Raw genomic sequence first — 21,085 nt, forward strand, 5'->3', positions numbered from 1 at the left:
TGGTGCAGTTTACGAAAACAAATGCATGTTCAATATAAATAATTCTCTTTAAAAGCAAGAAGAAATCTCACCATTCCCAGAATACCTCGGCTAATTTTTGCTCATGTGAATGAAGCTAAAAGAAAGAAAATGGTAAGAAACTGCTCAAAGTCCCCAGGTTTGTATGTACTTTCAAGTAAAGCTCCTGGTTCTACTGTTTTGAGCAACATGAGGCTTTTTGCAACAAAGGTCATTGACGAATTAGAATATAGAAAGAGGCATTCCATCCTGGCTGTAGTACAGCACCCATAGCATACTTGAGCTGCAGAACCTAGATATTTCAGTAGGTAGTGTTAGGACAGAATTGGCAAAAGTTTTGATAAAGTCTAGTTAACTCCCTCTCCAAGTTTGAAGTCAAAATCTTTCCCGTAGGCTCATGCATAAGAGCCTGCCTGTCTAATTTCTGATTCTCCAGTCAAACATCTGGGGGTTTTGTTCTTGTAGTCATTTGCTCACTGATTCAGAATCTCCAAACAGAAACCCATTCTGCTAGACTTGCTAGAGAGCATCAACACAAAAAAACCCCACAAAACAAAAACCAAACCAAAACAAAAAAAGTCCACACAAGTGAAGAAACTCCAAGCATGTTTTCATCCCTCCACTCGAGAGGTTCCACTCTGTGTGAGAGGGAGACCACATGGTTTGGAAAATGAAGGAATTCCACATGAAAGAAAGGCCAGGATGGAAAAGAACACCTTTGTTCAGCATCCAAGACTAACAGAAGCAGGGAGGAAAGAACTGCCACCAGTAACTGTTGCTCAGTAGTTGCCATCATCTCCTTTTACTTGCAGGATTTGGCACAGTTGGGGTGTCTTGAAATAGGGAAACTCCCAAGAGGATACATAATTCCTCATGGCAGCAAGCAGAATAAATGCCCTGCACTGCCTGGAGGATTAAAAATCTGTAAAAACTCTGCTCTCTCATGCCACAGAACCCTGATGTTACCTCAGCTTTCACAGTCAAGGTTAAAGCAGGCAGGTAGCATGAACAAAGGCAACTCAAATATCAGCATACAGTGGTTGTGCAAACTCTTTTAATTCCCTATTTCATTGCATCATGTGTACTTTGTATGATCTGTACCTTGCTGCCAATTTTTTCCACATGAAAATCACGTGGTAGAAATTTATTTTCTCTAGATAGCAGTAAGAACTGAGAATGCTTGGAGTGGATAATGCTTCAAAAAGGATATCTGAGACAGGCATGAAGCTAAGACTGTTCTTTTTTCTATTTCTCTGTGGGAAAACAGGGAAGGGAGCTTGACCATTCCTACACTCCAATCTAGTGGAGACCCCATGAAGGCATAAGCAAACTACCAAATGTTGCAAACCACCTGTGTGTGATTATTTTCTAATTGGACACGAAAAGGTAAAGTATTGAGATCAGCTGGAATGGGTGGCAGGCAATGAAGTCACCAGGGATGGCAGATTTAGGAGCAAAATCAACATGAAAATGAAGACCTCCAGAGTTTTGTTGAGGACAAGGGGTATCATGCCTTCCTTCTAGAAAAAGATGCATTTGCCTGAGAAAAACTAAAAACTGTTATTTTGAAAGCAGTACGTGGAGCAGCTGACATGAGCCAGTTCTGTGCAGTACTTCAGCCTGCTATAAAAAAAGAACAAAGTTGAATGTGCGTAACATTGCACAGGGAAAGTCACATTCAGAGCTGAACTTTGGAGGTAACTGCCTACATACAGGCACACACTGTGTTTTCTCAGCATTTGAAGTAGAGAGATTATGAGATGACAGGCTTTAAACTGGTGGCATCTCTACCACACAAGGTTTTAGATGCTTAAGATGCTTTTTTTATGATGGTTAGAGATAACTTGCATCATATAAAAATAGGCACTGAGATGCCACACCAACTTCTAGATCAAGAACAATGTCCCAAATGATTCAAATTAGTCCACAATGGACTATGGAGTATTGCTTTCTCAAAGATTAAGAGCAAAAGTGAGCAGAAGCAGCTACTCCTGAGAATCTCCCTCATTTGAATGATAAGGCATAGAGAATATAAAAAGGAAAGCAGACATTAAAGAGTGAATAAATGGCCTGATGTCACATTATATGACTACTGGCCATGAAAATTGTTCAGGGTCTGCAATGGGAAGCAACCACACAGAAGATATTGTAAAAAGAGAAGATAGATGTTCAAAAGAAAACAAATACTATTATTAGAAACACTGAGCCCATTCATGGGAATACACAGAAGCTAACAAAGACATGTAATGTTTCTTCCTTAAGCAAATCAGGAAGGAACGGAAAGTTCTGCACAAGAAGAAAGGTTTTAACACTATTTGCAAGGAAGGAAATATCTCAAGATGACTGCACCTAGAGTGGAAACATTAAGCTTAATTTATGTGTTTTTTAAAATGCAAATAAACTGTCAGAAATAGGAAATTCTTCGTAATTATGCATTGACTAAGTTTATGCAGGCACTGGAACCATATCAAAACCTTACAATTTCTGAACAGCTGCCATTTGATGGTCCTGACATTGACCTTTAATTACTTAAATCCAAAATCTCCTGAAAGCCTCCTTTTCAAACCTCCTTCCAATTCTTGAGATCTCTCTGAAAGGCTGGCATGAATCTTACCAAAGCAGGTATTCCCCTCTGCTGAGAACAGAGTGGGATTAGATGGCTACATTGGATGTCACCAGAGTGCAGCTGAGAGCTCACTGAGAGAGGTGCAGCTCCAAAGTGACAGCTAACATTTACAACTCAGCAAACTGCTCCAAGTGCTTTATTAAAAGGGGAAGCACTTTGAAAGTGTTCAAAGGTCTATATAAAGATCTTGAAAGATCTAAAGATCTATATAAAAGGTGCCATTTGTACAAGCAGTCATACGAACAACTTCTGTGTTTGTGTGAAGACTTGAGCTGAAAGAGTTCTTTCTTGTCAGGATCAACTTGCTGGCAACAACTCCATCTGTACACACCTGAGCCAGGTCACAAACAGAATTGTACTAATTCTTTGTTCAAAATTATACAGCCTTCTGAATCCTCACAGGTTATTTGTAACATCTCAGCTGGAATAAAAGTCCACAGAGAGCATTAAAAAATTAAGTGGTCTACTCCTACTTACTAAAATTAATGGGGAATGTCAATCAAATTATCATCTCTAGCCTAAATTTTTATACCATGCAATCAGGAAGATATTTGACAACTTACATTCTACCTTTATCCATCATTTAATTACACTGCAGCAACCTCAGCAGGCTGAGAGAAGGTGCCATTTAAAAGATGGATCTATTAATCTTTGGGAAGGTAACATGCAATTTATTCTGAACGCAGAGAATATAATGGCATTTGTCAGGAAAAGGCAAAGGAAACAAGGTCAACTGAGCCAAAACAGACATTTTTAGAGATATGTATACGCAGATATAGAGATATATATCTACCTTTAGTTTCACTGAACACTCAGCAGCTCTGGCTGAGGTAGCTGGTTTTATCTAGAACAAAGCCAGCAACACTATCTTAACACCACACCTGATACACACCTAAAGTTAATTTACCTGAAAGAGTAATTAGGAAGAAAACCATAATTATTTAGCTATAAGTCAAGCCTGTCACTTCCAATATTACTGATGTAAAAAACATCAACAGAAGCTTTTTAAGCCATAGCTCATTAGTTCAATCGCTTTCTGTATTATTTCAGGCAAATACATCTATATGTGTAATAAGAACTAACTTACCAAGTACTTTTTTTCATTAAAGTCTCATTCTTTTGGGAAGCACTGACTGATATCCAAGCAAAAAGGATGGAAGTTAATTGACTCTAGCAGTCTACAAGAATGCTAAATAATATTAAAAAAGTAAGAAAGCTTCTTCAAGGATAATTTCAAAGATAAAAGGGGAGAAAAATGAACTTCCACAAAAAATCAGAGAGCCTTAAACTTCTTACTGGCTCCAAACCGACAAATGTTAGTTCCAACAAGCATTTTAAAAATTCCCAAAATTCCTCCCTCCTAAAAATCACACGCCAATGACTCTTGCTTGTTTATACTATAATTAGATTTGAGCAGATTTATAAAACACTAATTCAGTAGATTAAGCATATTTGAAAAATCCTCACAAGTAGCATCAAGCCCAACTGTTTTTCCTGCCACTTGACACAAGGTGACATTCTGAACAGACACACATATTCATCAATTCATTTTCCCAACTGGCACTTAATCTGCCTGCAGACTTTGAAAGTAAAGCAATTATGAGATTTTCAAACCAGAAAAAGCATTTCAATGTGCATCCCACCTATGGGTACAATTTATGTCATTTTCAGGGACTGAAAATGGAAAAGAGAACCCTGGAGACCATGCAAACATCCTAGGACCTCTTCATTAACTAAATGAATATATAGAGACCTTTCAATGTATGATTCACACACTGTGAGTGCAGCAATTCTGATACAGAGGAGTGAATGGAAGTTTGAAACATGAAGAGAAGGGAAAAGGAAAGTAATTAGCTTTCTTTACTTTTTAAAGTGGAAAACAATTATCTGTAATTTATATTGTGTAGCTGTTTATGAATAAGAGGTACTGAGGGTTGCACTTCACTTTCTGGCTCTTCAAAATTTAAGCAAATTTTAAGAAGTTTTAAGCATACACAGTGATTAAAAGAAGGAAAATAAAATGGCACACTAATCTCACTTATTCTGTTTGCAATACTGTGACAACATTAAAGAGATTTGATTAGCCAATCCCATGCTGGCTTTCCCATGAGTTAAATGCCTGAAAAATACCATTCTGCATTGAAGGAGAAAGAAAGTTTTCTTGCATATTGCCTCTGTAATGTATCACTCTGATTTACACCAAAAGTATTACCACCACACATTTTCCCTTAATTTAAGAAAATGCCATTTGGCAATCTAGTTAAAGCTGGGCCTATTACTAACCTTTTCGTGTCTCCTTTTTGGACTTTTACCCAGTGCTCCACTTGAGCCATGTTGCTTTTCCTTTGAAACTGCTTATCTGGATTTGTTCTGGGAACAAACCCTCTTTTATAGGAGCCAGTACCATTCTGCTCCACTAGGCCAGCACTCACACTTAATGAACTAGGAAGCGTCCCATTCTTCTCAGCTGGCTGAGGCTGAGCTACTTGGGACCACGATGCATTTGTTAGGTCTGGAAATAATGAATCAGCTTCTGTTAACGCATGCTTAGCCTTTCCCTTTTTAGTTTCCAGAGTTTCTTTCCTGCGGATGTAACGCTCCTCCTCCTCCTTTTCTCTTCTTATCTCTTCGCGCTTATCGTATCCAAGCGTTTCAGCTGATTTCTGATAACTTTCTTTTGTGTCTGTAATCTCTGCCTTCCCACACTCTTTGCAGGCATCCACATGATTGACTTGGGGAACGGCTTGCTGATCCACTTTTTCAGTTTCTCTGAAAAGAAAATGCATGTCAGTAATGAGCACTGCTTTATAGTGAAAAGTTGACGTGGTCTTGTTGCTCTTGTAGAAAGGATACCCACAAAATCACTGTCTGCAGGCTGTGATAATTTTGACATGTTAAGATAGATATGCTCAGCAAAACGCAGTTGCTATCCCAGTTAAACAGAAGTTACCTTTACCATGTCGTCAAGATGTCACTATTTGTAATTATTATTTGTAATTACATGAGAAAAATTACTGAAAATACTAGTATTGTATGCAGAAGTGTTCAACTTGTATAACACCATGTACCAAAAGCTGTAAATACAAAAATATTCCTATCCTAGGAAACACTGAAAGCCAAAAAGCCAAACTGCCAAATGCTCATTGTAAAATACTAAAAAAGTCTTTCACATCTTTGTTGCTGCCTCAGGGACTAGTCATTTCTGGCCAAGAGGACACAATATCTACATTTGAGTCAGGGCTATTGTCCAGGGAATTTCTATCAGGAGAGCTATTCCTGAGAAAAAAAATAGCTCCATGCTGCAGTGCACACGAGTTTACTTATTTACCTTATTGCCTAAATAATTTAAAAATTCCGTATCAGAAATCTTCATACTATAATTTGAACACACAATTTTCCAAGGATTCTACAAGTTTCATGGTGCTTTTGACACATAACATACTTAATTTGCAACTTTCTTCATCTTATAACAATAAGATTCTCAACAACATTTTTTCTCTCACAAATTAAAGGGTTATCACTGATCTCAGGGCAGTACCTCATCTCTAAAACTAAGTTCAGCCTCTTTAAAGCTTTGTGGAAAGTAAATTCTGAGTAAGTGCCATGACAAAATTGTTTTCACTTCAGTCTAATTAGAAATGAATAGTCTACTTAGGAGGAAGGACACTGGATCAATACTTCTAACGTGTCAGACTTTCCCAATTTTTCTTTCAATTATTCCTGTCCTTATAGAGAACATAAAGAGAAAAGTAACAGGTACCAGGTTGTTTCTTGGAATTTAAATTAAATCTAGAAAGCCTTAACACAATATCATGTAGGATATAAAGCTCTGGAAGAGATACTGATCCTTTGCTTTACATTTGATTGGCCAGAAGAAAGCAGCAGTGTGAGATACTCTGAGAAACTGCACCACAACATTTCAATCCTCCCAGCCCACAGCACTTAAAGCAGGGCTGTTGTCTCACAGAATGGAGTCTTCCTTCACATGGAGGTGTAGGGAAAGAGCCACATTCCAAAGCCAAAACATCAAGAAAGCTACATCCATTGAAAGAAAAGGAAAAAAACTGGAAGCACACTTTGGCACAGCTGGATTTGGTCATAATCAGCTCATACCTGCATAAATTAGTTGATATCCATTAACTCTGTGCATTTATGATTTACCCATCTTTAACATTCTTTTCACCCTTAACAGCACTTTAATCCTAGTTCTAAACACTCATGTGAAACAACTCATTAAACTTCTGTTCTTTCTCTTTTACTTCTCTCTCCTAAAGGCTGCCAACTGGCTATTGAAGGTGTATGAATTTGCCCACAGAAACTGGAACTTTTTAACAGAAATTCCCTAAAATATTATATACAGAGAGAAATTTATCCAGGTCACTAAATGTGGGCACACAATTTGCATGCACACACAACACTGAATACCAGGTTTTCTCAATTAATATCAGTTAACTGCTTTGCAACAGAATGCAAAGGAAAAATAATTATTTCTTTAAAACGGGAAAGAGTTTTACACACGTACATACAAAGAGCACTGTCAGATCTCACCATGGGTGAGATTAATATAAAATATACTCTTTTTTTTTAAAAAAGCTTTTGAATGGAACTTGCCTCTTCAATGAGGAGCGTGTCTGCATGAGAGCAGCCTGGTTCATAGCCCGGATCCAGGCGTTCATATCCTCCTGGGTGTCAGCACTGAAGTAGTATGTCCTCATCCCTGTGTGCTCTGCCTGAGAGCCAATGACAGAATTCTTATTATAAATATATGCCCGCATCCCTGTGTGAACAGCCTGTGAGAAAGAAGAAGAAATAAAAGTCAGACAGCTCTTTCGCTTTTTCCCCAAAAAAATTTGCCTAAAAAAACCAAAAACTTTCCAGATTCCTTGACTGTTTCTTGAATTTTGGGACTATTATCACAATGTGGATCAGACTCAAAAAGGCACTTGGAATTTTACTGAAATTCCTCTGCCTCTTTCTAGAACTATTAAGCTGAAAGTCCGGTGCTTGTGACTTTCACTGTAGGAAATTTCAGCTTTTCATTTTCTTTCAATTGATACATTTTGTTTGCCCTAAATACTATACTAAACAAATTGAAGAAATTCCTATACTAAACAAATTTAAGAAATTCTCAATGAGATGTGCATCACCCAGTCAATTTTCCCAGCTCATTTCATAAAGGAATTTATTCAGACAAAACACAGACAAAAATCTTGCAATTTAAGCAATTAAACTGCTTATTTAGGAATCAATTACAATGCATGTTAAGATCTTTCAGTTAAAGCGTGCACATATTAGCTGCAAAATCACAAGACTTACTGGTAAAATTAGTAATACTGATGGAATTATCACAGCACATTAAATATTGACAAGTATCTCTGCACATCAATATACTCCCTGAAATTCCACTGCAAACTAGAGGTACTGGGCAATTCCTCTATAAATATATTCAATATTCAAACGGATTCAATACGGAATGTCTTTGTAACTCTAGGCTAGTCAAATTTAATCAAATCTCATCCACATTTGTATTAGCAATAGGATAAATATTACCAAATCATATAAGTCCTGAAACATTCAGATTAGTAGAGAGAAATACAGATTTTCAAAAAAAAAATTGAAGAGAGTATGCTCTGCTTGAATGCTCTTGGGATGATATTAAAATGAAATAAGTAATTTAAACTTATTTTTATAAAACAAAGCCTGTTATCACACACAAAACCTAACCGCATTAAATACTGCTGACACTGGATTTTTTTAAAAAGAAAAATAATTATTTCAAATTTTTAATTTGGCTACATCTGTTTTTAAAGGTTAACTGTATTTTGCAAATCTTGCCTAAATAATTGGGGTTTATTATGTTGATGAAATCCTCTCCCCCTCATCATTCTAAATCAAATAAAAAACACTCTGTAATCAGAGATGGCTTCAGAAACACAACAGAGTTTTGACAAAACCCAGGCTATTTAATCCAGTGCAGCCTTCCCTAAACATTATAACTTCAGTTGTTTACCCTGAATTTCCCAAATTACCATAACCTTGGAGACTTGCATCAACAACACTGAAGAGCAAAATATGTGCTTGCTGTTGCAGTGCTTTTAAATAAGTTCTGTGCAAAACTGACTCCCTTGCTCTGGCAGGCTGTTCTCCTGAATGTGTGAAATTGGTTTTTCCCTCCTGCGCCTCCAGCAAGGAAGCCTGAGCTTGTTTTGAAAACTGAAGTAGAACAGCCAGCTAGAAAAGGAGAAGGAGGAGGAGAAGGAAGAGAAGGAAAAGGTTACATAAAGAAGTCCAAGACTGTCTCCTGCTCTATAGAGTCTCCACTTCCCAACAGTGTTGGCCGAAAAGGGAATAAAATGTGGTTTCTTCTCAATTCCCAACATTAGCTGCCTACCTGAACACAGGAAAACAGGACTCACACACATTAAAAAATAGCTCTGGTCAATCACATATTTAGAAATCAAAGGACTTTACTCATATTTTCCAAGTTGAGCTCTTTAGTTTTTCTTTGTTGTTATTTAGGGTTGTCTTGTTTTTTCTTCCAATTTGAGAACACTAAAATGCTCAAAGCAAATATGATTTAGAAGCATTTAATTGATTATAATTTATGATTACCATCCAGTGTGTGAAGGACCAAAAACTGGCAGCTCCAGATATAAAGGAAAACAATGATTTTAATGTGATACCTTGTGACTACAGAGTTCCCTCACAGTCCAGGCTGAGCCCACAGAAGGTGTAAAAATTCAGAGGTGAATTGATTCCTGCAGCAAAGCAGACTATGCATGTCCCATTGCAGATGATGCAGCAGGACCCAACCATTCACAGGTTTGCTTAAAAAAACCTAGAATTTGGGTAACTATCTGCAGACACTGCATACCACACCAAGAAATTGATTCAACAGCTGTCTTGATTGACCTGTACACCCAACATAACCCACTTGTGTTTTAGGTTTCTCTTTGAACACGGCTGAAAGCACTGCCTAAGAGGCTGTGGGTGAAAACATCATCAAAATGCAAAGTGTGCTGCACCACTCTCCCTTGAGAGACTGAAGCTCTCACAGCCATAAACATTCCCAGCTTCAGAGGGGATAGAGGAGATGGTGTGCAATTATCAACACAATATCCTGAAGTTCACAATACATAGCACTGGTTAAGGGAATATTCAAATTTATTTCAGTTGTTATTTATTAGTAGTGTGTTTTATATGCAAGAAAGCCACTCTGTGCCACCGTCCTGTAGCTGTCCCTGCTGGCAGACAGAAGCTAGCAGGCTTTTTGGTTTGGGATTTTTTTTAAAGCCAAAGCTATTAGGATGGCTACAGCATACTAAAAAAGCCTAGAACACAGCACATGCCCACATGTACACCATACACACAACAGGGAAAAAATAATATTGGTACCTATTCATGCATTCAGACGCCTGAATGTGGATAGATTGAGAAGAAAAGCAGTCTCTCTCCCATAGTGCACAGTAGGAGAAATGGACAGTAAACCCCAAGAGCATATCACCAGGACAAGACAAGGACAAAAAGTTAAACAAGTTAAAAATCATTAAAAGATTCATGTTTAAAAAAAAACAAACCAAACAAACCCAAAAACTTAACAAAAGATTGTACCAGAAGTAATTAATTCCTACAGATGTTATGTTCAACTCCACTTCTTCAAAATATCTAGGAGAGAGAAGCCACCATTCATAGAACAAAGGGATGGAGAAGGGAACAGTTTTCTAATAACTGTAATCTTTCAAAGTTAGTTCAGTCAATAATAAGCTATAATACACAGGAAATTCTTCCTTCTACTGAATGTTGATATTTATGAACCATTTCTGAGCAAAAATTGAAATCATGCTCTGAGCGTTCACTACAAACTCAACAACAGCCTAGTACCATCTAACTCATCTTTCACTCTCAAATAATAATGAGCTTTTTAAGAATTTTTAGAAGCTTGAACCCTACTCTCTTCCAAATTCAAAACCAGCATCTCTCAAATTTGCAACCCTTAGCATTTCTTCACCTGATTCCCCAAACCCAGAGCAATATGGGAGGCTAAGGAACCAACACTGATTCAGAACACAAAAAGGAGCAAACTAGGTCATTTTTTTTTTAGGAAAACCAGTGAGACCAAAGAAACAGGTAAGTTTGCCCTGGTCTCAGCAGGTCTAAGCAATGAACAAATACTTCCATTAGTAAAACTAACTAAAAATAATTTTCATGTTTAAGAACAAGGCCTCTAAAGAGGCTGTGATGACATGAACCTTCATAAACTGATACTATTCCTGTTTAAAACTATTGTGTTACTAAAGTACAGTCAATTCTCTGTTAATCACAGGAAGTATTTCCAGCTATATATTAATGGTTTGCAAGCCTTTCCACATAAAAATCTAAACACTTAATTTCTGCTCACTTACATTAGTATCAACAAAAAATTATTATTATAAAATACGGAACTTAGATGAACTAAATATCTTTAGGATGTTAGCTGCTGAGCTAAACATGCACTAAGGATCCTGAGTTCTAGGCTCACACATAACTTAGTGACAGTAGCTTACATAGCTACTCACAGCACTAGGCTTGGCACAAATATAGGAAGTGAAAAAATGGTCAAGTGTCAAAAATTGTATCAAGATATATACTTAAAAGCAAAGCTTCTAAACAAAAAATTAAACATACATACTGTTCCATTTCAAAATAGGGTTTCAATGCATTTGAAAAGCCTGTATGCAGCTCTGCAGGCCTATAATTGTTAAACACCCAAAGAGACACAAAAGCTTAAGCTGGACCTCAGGAGGTGATGAAAGAAAAAGGATTTTTAGAACTCCTACAGTGCACATTTTAACAGTCAGCAGGGCTTAATACAGACCCTAGTGAGCATGTATTTTACAAGCCTCTTCCTAACCAAATCGTATGCAAAAAGCATCCATGTATTTGCTTAGCAAATTTCCTTCCCCTAGTTTTGCAAACAAAAGAATTGAATTTTTTTTTCCAGTTTTACTGTTTCCCTAGCTTCCAAACTCATTGTCACTTCAAATGGGATCAAATCCCTCTGTTGTAAGAGCAGATTTACAACAATCTGCATAAAGAACAGGCCAAATGTGACAAGTGTCATGGGGCATTCTCCCACTCCTTCAGGTCTTCAATGCCAAAAAAGCCTTATCTTTATTTTGGGCTTAATCTGCTTGCATGTTCTATTCCTGGCTGTGCTACACTGCGAGACAGAATGTCCATCTCTGCTCTGGATCTCGAGGTGCTCTGAAGAGAGGAGATAAAGGTAATGGCTGCTGAGTGATGGAATGCCAGCAGGGCTGTGCTCCTGCTGCAGGGTGCCCACAGCCAGCCCTGTGACCACGGAACATCAGTGCTGGGCTGGATCCACACGACAGGAACAGTAAAAAATCCTCCTACTGCCCTAGCAGCTGGCTCTAAATACAATGGAACTGCAGCACCCAACCTGCAGTCAATCATCAAACACCTAAAGCTGAGGGAAAACTGGCCTGACAAAATAATACATGAAATGTTGATTTTTTTTTTCACAGAGATTTCTAGCATAAACTTTTGCTATCGACACCCTATTTCTATCTATATCAACCTTTTAATAATGACCCTGTGCTGAAAGTCTCAGGTTACTGGTTTTCAGAAAAAGTCTCAGATTAAACACCTGGTAGAGCTCAAACAAGCAGGATATCCTAAAAGCAAGAGGGGAAAGTCTGTATTTGCTTCTGGAAAGGTCTAACCATGACCACACCATGGATTCCACTCCTCTTGGCCAGTGGTGATTTAAGAGCATGTGTGTAAACACTGCTTGAATATAATAAAAAGCAGAGAAGCCTGGAAGAGTACACTGAGTTCCCCTCTTTCAGTATGTGCTTCCTCCTAGGAAAAGGCTCTAGAAAAGGAGGACTTCATGAATCACACTCAGTAAATATTGGAGGTGGAATGTTTTTCTTAAACAAAGATTTCTTTGTAGCTTTATCTTGGTATCTCATGTTCAATGCATTTGAAAAAGTACAATAAACATTTCCACAAAGTGCACTGGGTCTTTTTAAAACACATTTCCCAAGTTAATATTTGTTTAATAAATTTCAAACCACTATCCACTTGAACATAGAACTGAAAGTAATAAAAGGCAGTCTTAATTTTGAAACAAAAAAAAATCAAAATGCAAGACAAAAACCACATCTCCTTCATAATTTTAGCACAGAAAATATTTAAACAGATTCCTTCTAGGTCTCCTGAAGTATCCTGATCAAATCTTGAGTTTTAAATTACTGTTAAAGTACATAGCTTATTTGTTTGACAGAAAAACAAGTTCTGCTCTGACTTTAAATCTGCCACAGATCTGCCACAGGCACAGAAGTTTCCAAACTTTGCCTAAGTGCTGCAGTTTAGACAATCATTTAGAGTGAGGTTTCTGCACTATCAAGAAGTGTGTATTTTATTTCATATCCATGAGCTTTTATAACGAAGACTAGAACTGTAAATGATACAATTATATTTCTTTATAGACAAAGAAAAAACAAAACCATCCTCAAACTATATCAAACAAGTACTTTTTCCTTTAAAAATCCACACCACTTAGGATGACTAAGTATTGTCAATTCCCAACTGTGAGAATTGAGCTCTTTCCTTTTTAGAAAAACCACAACAAAACCAAATAGACATCAGTCCATTGTGACATCAAGTACTCTACTATAAAGTAAATAAGACAACTTTCCTTCCAGTTTGTAAACAGTACTGGAACAACTTGTCAATACTAATTTCTGATTTTAGAAACAGGCTCTTTACCACAGACACTTCATTAAGCTCTAAGGACACTTGCAAAGTAACAGACATGAATGCCAATTCATCAGCAACAAAAAACTGCTATGTCACATTTGAAGTGGCAGTCAATAAACCTGCCTACTTTTGAAAACTAGTAACAAGTAAAACAGGAAAACAGATGATGTTCCTGTTTACAACAGCAGCTTTTCTAATGCAAATAAACTATGATTAGCTGATAAGCTTTGCAAATGTACCTTAAAAGAAAATTTGCGATTTATACGATCTTCAGGTCCAACTGGAGATATTACATAACTAGGCAATGGTATGCTCCCCAGAACAGACTCTTCTCTGCTGTCTGTGGAATAAAAAAATAGAATTTAATTCCATGCACTGTTCTCCTTTATGAACACAGAGAAAAGAGGCATTAAGTAGAAGGAACAGTGGTTCAGACTGGATATAAGGAAAAGAATTTTCCCAAGGACAGAGCAGCAGGGGAACAGGCCAACAGGAAGCTGTGCCATCTCCATCCTTGGAGCTTTTCAATGCCTGACTTGATTGAGCTCTGAGCAACCTGGGCTGAATCCTTTCCTGATCCTGCTTTCACCAGGCAGTGGGATGGAACACTTCCTGAAGTCTCTTCTGACCCAAATTCACTTATGATTCAACACCAATAACACGTGAGAAAAATGTTTTATTTTTAAAGAAAAAAAGATTGATTTTTTTTAAAATCAGTCTGGGTTTTAATTAAGGGTTTTTGGTTTTTTCTTTTTTTTTTTGGGGGGGGGGGTAGGATGGGTGGGTAGATGTTGCTTTTTAAGTTCAGCCAGAAAAATAGACTTCAAGAATAAAGCTTATTGTGCCAAATGAACTGTGACAGGCTGCATAACATGATGGACTTTCAATTTAGCATTGTGCATCTAGGCTAATTGCTACAATTAGGAAACTTCTCTTACTGCTGGCTCCCAGTGATCATCAGCAGAAATACAGCCTATAAGAACATGAATTCCAAGTCTGATGTTCTGTAATGCTTTCCAAAAATTGTAGTACACGATGAAATATTCAAAACTTGAAAATAACCTTATGTAATTGCTAGTTTGGCCTAAGAGCGCATCTAACCTTTTTTTTGGTAGAATTACTGGATTCAGAAGTTCTCACTCTTACATTGTCCCTTGGATTAAAGCTGACTCAATGCCCTGATCTGGCCATAACACGTTCTCAAAAAAACTCAGATGTTCAAGTGCAAGCAAGTAGGCACCACAATACTGAGCACACACAGGATAAATCTTTTTTATTGCAGTCAGATGTTCTGCAACATAAACCATGGCATATATCAAACATAAATTATGGGGGAAAAGTACTATACAGCATCCCTTGCTTCCCTTACCCTAGCCTGAAATTTGCTGTGTGTTTAAGATGTCTAGACAAGCAATTGTTTCACTGTTCATCTCAGAATAACTAACTTTATCTGAAGGGTTCAATTAGCTAATGCATTCACCATCATTTGTACAGGTGAGCTGTTCAGACTAACTCAAAACAGCTGATATCTACTCACCTTTGTAGTAAAACAAACAAAAATCAGCAAGCACAAACCATCGTCTCTTCCACAATCGCATTCCAGAGCTATCCTGGAACACAAGAAATGCGATACACTTTTCATTTAAGGAAAGTTAGTAGATACAGTGCTGATCCAGTGAGTAGTTTACCAGAAGTTTACCTGAATATGATTGCTAATTGCAAAACAAATGGTTGATAGTTCAGCAAAATATTATGTACTAAGGAAGATAAGAGGCAAAACGTCCAGCTAGAAAATAATGAGGGCAGAATATTGAAACTGCTAATTTTCATTAAGTAATTAAACTCTCATCCCAAAGGGCATTCAGATTAACCTTATACACAACCAATGCTTATTTTATATACACAGATCTATCTGCAATAAGTAAACAAAGTGTGTTTCTGGATGGCACAAACTCCAACAAAGATTGCCTGCAGACTAAAATGAAAATCACTACACAGCTGTGAAGTATGACCTCACATTTCAGGCAATGATATCCTATAATTCAATCACCATATGTTACCCATGCCTAAAATGTAATTTAATCAAATATTCCTTGGGAAATAAAACAGGATGCATAATGGGCACATTTTAATGAAGTATAATATAGTATGCTTGCAAAGATATATATAGATATAGATTATATATAACCTTGTCAAAATGCATAATATTTGCATTGAAATTAATTTCTGAAGCTTATAAAATTGCCAGACTATAACCTAAGCAACTACAACTTCCTCAGCTTGGGTAAGCTTTGGTGAGACCAGCAGCATAGAAAGCACCTCTGGGCTTTAAGGGCTTGCAAGCAGAGGCAAGGGGACAGAAGGAAATAGGATATACAACATTGCTCTGGCTATTTGCCTCCTTCTTTCTGCAACCAAACTAAGTATGCAAGGACTTTTTTCCCTTCCTGTTTTCATGTTACAAGGCTGGCAACACATGCTGCGTCTGAGTTCTGATTCTGTCCTGAAAACTAATGAGCTTGGGTAGTGGATGTCAACTGAGCTGAGAGCAGAGCACAGCAGAATAACATCTCTCCACCCAGGAGGAAGCAGACAGCTGTCAGCTATTTCACTTCCCTGTACAAGGAGAATCATAACTGCAAGCCTCAGATTTCAGCCTTCTCCTATCCATCCCCAAATCTAGCTGCTGGACCTCTGGTGACAATCTAGCAGACACTGGCTGCCAGATTAGAAGCAGCAAAATATTCTCATACAACAAACACCTTTATTTTCTTATTGCACTCAAGAACGTGCTTCTGTCAGCTTAAGAGGTCAAGATGCAGCAGCTGTAGAATTCTGTTCCTTGGATGAAACTCTATAATCCAGTCTTTGCTGACCACTGGCCTTGGTGACAGCAACGTGTGGCTTCCCATAATTTCTCCCTCCTGCTTCTGGAGAACAAAAGGCACAGGACTGGAGTTCAGCCTTTGATCAGGGTAGAAGGGCACAAGCAAGCAGATGGAATAAGGCACTCACAGCCAGCCATGGGCTGTGTGTTCTGAGGGAGCCCAAGATCAGCCTGGCAACAAGCCAGCAGGATAAAACAGGGAAAATAACCAGATTTAGATAAAATCATAACCTCAACATTTAACTGTGATGGTGATGTCCATTTCTCAGTCTCCTCTTCTGAATCAAATCCATTCTTCAACCTTGGTTTTCACACTTGCTGAGCATGAATTCCTAATTACAGAAGCCTGTGGGAGCACCCAACACTGCCCTGTGTCACCAACACTGGAGCTTTCTCAGCTCCTGGGAAGGCATTTGCTCTCCCTTGATGATTGCACTGATGCATACAAACAGAAACATGACCACATGCATACCTGCTTGTGTAGCCAGCCTCTCACTATCACAGGAACATTGGGATTCCTCCTGATCGCTTGGTCCCTCTTTCCAAAGCTATGAACTTTGTTTCCAGTCTTCACAACCTAAATATAAAGTATAATGTAAAAGTATAAGTAAACAAGTATAATGTGGCAGTGGCTTTTATACTGTACTGAGACTCATTTCATATCAAATACCCTCACTGCAATAACTTATGCTTCATTACACAGCAACAAAGTACTCATGGCATTTTCAAGGGCAAGTAAACAGGCAATGATATTTACAACATAGCAAAGTCAATCTTCCACTTGCATCAGGATGGTTTACCAGCTCCTCTGGAACAGCAGCAGCAGAGGTGTGTCAAGTCAAAAAGGTGAAACTATGGAAATTTTAGTGTGTCTGGGAAGTATTTTTGAGAGCAAGCAAGTCTCTCTAGACAATACTGCACAAGTCTCTTACATGCACAGGACTTTGAGAAGATGAATTCTACTCTTGCTCTTCTTCATGTTTGTTTTCTGGGTTTTTTTCTTGTTTGTTTGTGGGGGTTTTGGGGGGTTTTGTTTGTTTTTATTTTGGGGGTGTGTTTGTTTGTTGGGTTTTGGTTTTCAGGGGGTTTGTATGTTTTGGGAGTGTTTTTTGTTTGGTTCATCTTGGGGGGGGGCAGGTTTTTTTGTCGATTTTTTGTTTCCTATTTAAATTCAAACAACCTCGATAGCTTAATAAAATGCTTGGACTTTGGCCCTGGAAGCAAAAGGAGAAGACAGTGATGCTGCCAGGGAAGAGACCTAGGGGCAGTCAGTGGAAATCACAAGGAATAGGTAATGATTTGTTTGTTACTGTAACCTCAGTTTTGACTCACAGGGGCAAAACTATTTCAAAAACAAACACGGAAAACCCATCCATCTGTGAAAAAGCAAGAGTCTCTGGATGAGTAATTTGCCTGTTCTTTTCCAGCCTCAGCCCAGTTTGATCCTCCAATTGCTTTAGGACAAACTACCCTTAACAGTTGCTCCCAGCTTCCCCAATAAAAGAGCTGTCCAAATTCTTTCCTTTTTCATTTCTGAGCTTGTCAGGGTACAGATGCTCTGTGAGCTGCAGACAAAGAGCAGCTCTGGAAATGAGTACATTTAACACACACTAGGGATAACATCAGAAAAACATCTCAGTGTACTGCTCCTGCCAGTCAGGCAACATCTAAATTAAAAGACAGCATATATAAGAGTAAATAATTATAGAAGGTTATTTATATGAGGTTATTTTAAGAAAAATGAGAAGAAAACAATTCAGTTGAGTTTTAAAAACCTGTTGCCAAATGTTAAGATGCAACAGCTACATTACAAGGGCAATGTAAAACAATGAGGCCCAAATTCATTAAAGCTCTGAAAGTCAAAATATCAATTCCTACTTTGTTTTTACTTTATTTACACTTTGCAGCTGAATAGAAATCAATTTACAAAATGTTCAGAACTTATTTTCCTAATTTTTCCCTCATATATATTTTTGGATGCGTGGATGAACTGAAGAACAGGTGAAGTGTTGCTGATTTAGCCTTACAGTAGCATTTAAATTCGATTATTTTTTTAATAAAATCTTTTAATCAAGCACTTTCTCTAATCTTAATTTAAAAAAGAAAATGCAGGCCACAATGTAGCAAAATCATCCTTGGATTTGGTCAAAACACCAAACAAACAGTTTCTACGGCATAGGGGCAGGAAAAGTTCTCCCAAGGCTGTCTAGTCTATATCAATCCAATACCCATAATTGAAACAAAATTATCATTTTATGGTACCTTAGGTAATTATAATTCTCATATAATCTTCAGTATTGATCATCTCATTCAGCTATGGAATAAACCAAAGGTGCACGTCACACCTTCCTTCCACTGGCTAGACTAAAACATTGGTTTACAAGAAGAAGTATATTTTTTTAACTATGTCTCTGTACTGCAGTAGTCTTTTTCTAGCTTAAATTATTCTGATATTATTGTCATGAGTTGAAAAATGCAGGTCAGTACAGCTGTCTGTATCACTGAAGACACAAAAGTCACTTTTGACTTCAGTACATTTGTTATGCTGACTTACTTGTGAATGACTCCTAAGTTTTTGCAACAAAACCAAAAATATCAAGAGCCAAAATTTTCAAATCCCTTTTCATCACTGCCTCATCTTTTTTCTTACAGTAGCTTGTAGCTGAGGAGAAAAAGTTGCTAACTTAATTATGTAATTTTTTTCTTTCTTTTAAACAGGGCAGACAAAAAAAGTATAGACATACTTTTATTTGGAACAGATTTTTTAAATAGTACACAAGAAGACTGTATCTTAGTCAAAATATGTAAATATATATGCATAATAAAACATGGAACTTTCAACCTAGAGGGAATTTAAAAAAAACAAAACCCCAACCCACAAAAAGCCACCTGTTTAAGTCATAAGGTCTTTAACTCAAAAAATCTCAATGTTTCACTTAAAAATGAACTTCTGAATCCTTTCAATACCTCTAAGAAAATGATATAAAGTCCTTATTTTTCAGATAGAAAAAACCTGAAACTCTCCAAAAATCCTGCTCTTAGTTTTGAGCATTCCCATAGAGTGGCCATGAATTAAACACTGTGCTCCATTCCAGCTCCAGACAGTCCCAGAACTGGCACATCACACACCTGTCTCCAATGCTTGTTTCAACTGATAGATCCATTCTTTACTTGTATTCCTCCTCAGTTTATCTTGGAGAAATACCAGCAATATCAGTGTCACCAACAAATCAATTACTTCTGTTATGCAGAACTCACCCAAAACGTGCTCTCAACATCTAGATAGTAAATATACTCTCTTCTTTAATTTTTGGCTTGGCCAAAGTCCTGTGTGGCACAGCAGCATTTACAAACTTCCATTCACATCACCAGATGTTTTACCAGACTAAATTCCAAATGTACCTTACTGTTGAACTGAAACACATCCTTATTCCTCCATAACCTTAATTGTTAATCAATACAAATGTATTTTAATAGGATTAATCAGGTAATTGAATTGGCTATGAACAAGCAGATCTTTGGGACCGAGAATAATTGCAGTTTATCAAAATGCCCTTTTGCTTTTTAATCCCTCACCCCCATACCCCTCAAATGTCAAACAGTAGGATAGTCTGCATTGGTCTAAAGTCTTCACATGACTTACTCAGACAGTTCCTGCATCAAAATATTGGGCCCTGCTTTAATATGCACAGCTCTATAAAAAAACCCAGTTTGAATTTGGCCAGGATTCCAATGCCATGCATACAGCCTTCTGTGATGGCCTTTGCAGGACAAAAATATTAGAAGCATTTCATAAAAAATAATAATTAGCCATGGCTGAGTAGAGACCTTTACCATGAACATGTCTCTGGCTTCAGGATTGTGCTTCATGTCCTCATCTGGGAACTCACTCTTTGTAAGAATGATTATGGAATTCATGGAAGAAAACATTTAGAAACAGATGGAAGGACCTTAAAATCTACTCTCAACAAGCCAAAAGTCAACCTCAAAGTGGAAGACACAGGTTTTTTTATTTTACATTGTTCTCATTGCTAATTCACTTGAATTAATTTCTGTGTTAGGCTGTGAAGAAATTCAACAGATCTTCTGACTCTACAGAACATACCACGCTTACCGTTTTCTGTGATAACTTCATCTGGCACTTTAAGGATAAATGTATTCTTGAGATCTGACACATGACAATCTTTGTGTTGGTCTAACTTATACACTTGGGAATTTAAAAAAAAAATTATAAAAGCTGTTTTTCAGCTTCTCATGAAATTGTTTTTATCTTTTCCAACATTCACCCAAGCACAACAAAAGACAAGAAAAAGATTTTAAGTTATTTCAACTAAACAAAACATCTTTGCAAACAATTCAGCAAAGTCCTTTCTGCAACTCAGTTGCATAAGAGGCTGCCCACTTTTGCATTAAAAAAAAAAAAACTGAAGTTTAAGGACTGCAGTCAAAGTTAAGAAATTTATCTTATCTCTGCTAATTCTTTCAATATTGCTCTATTCCTTTTTACCCACCCACTACCATTCTCACTGTTCTGTAATTTATTGTAAGGTCAAAGAAGCATTAAAATAGGTGGTGACACTTCAAGTACAGCACTTTGTTATATTTTGTTCAATAATGAACACAGGCCCTTTGTCAATGACAAGGAATGGACTTTTCTATTATTAAACATTCTAAGAGTGAACTTGATGCCTGCACTGTTTGTGCACTGCAGTGATGGCAGAAAAGGATTTAATTGTTACTAAGAGGAAGAACAGCAGTAAGATTTCACAAAAAATAACTACAAATTG

The 21,085-nt window shown here is 37.3% G+C and overlaps 1 protein-coding gene across 3 annotated transcripts in view; it reads right to left on the minus strand.

Moving 5' to 3' along the window:
* Positions 1-21,085, minus strand: part of PLEKHA7 (pleckstrin homology domain containing A7) — a 145,287-nt gene that overhangs the window by 32,065 nt on the left and 92,137 nt on the right. For all 3 annotated transcript variants that reach the window (XM_085063221.1, XM_085063220.1, XM_085063222.1), the window contains exons 6-10: positions 16,771-16,875; positions 14,949-15,021; positions 13,651-13,751; positions 7,256-7,434; positions 4,928-5,413 (exon numbers count right to left, since the gene is read on the minus strand). In XM_085063221.1, coding sequence (XP_084919347.1) covers positions 4,928-5,413; positions 7,256-7,434; positions 13,651-13,751; positions 14,949-15,021; positions 16,771-16,875 — 944 coding nt within the window. The remainder of the gene's footprint in view (positions 1-4,927; positions 5,414-7,255; positions 7,435-13,650; positions 13,752-14,948; positions 15,022-16,770; positions 16,876-21,085) is intronic.

The sequence above is a fragment of the Lichenostomus cassidix genome, chromosome 5 (genome assembly GCF_008360975.1).
Source record: "Lichenostomus cassidix isolate B80296 chromosome 5, HeHo_3.0, whole genome shotgun sequence".
Classification (NCBI taxonomy): domain Eukaryota; kingdom Metazoa; phylum Chordata; class Aves; order Passeriformes; family Meliphagidae; genus Lichenostomus; species Lichenostomus cassidix.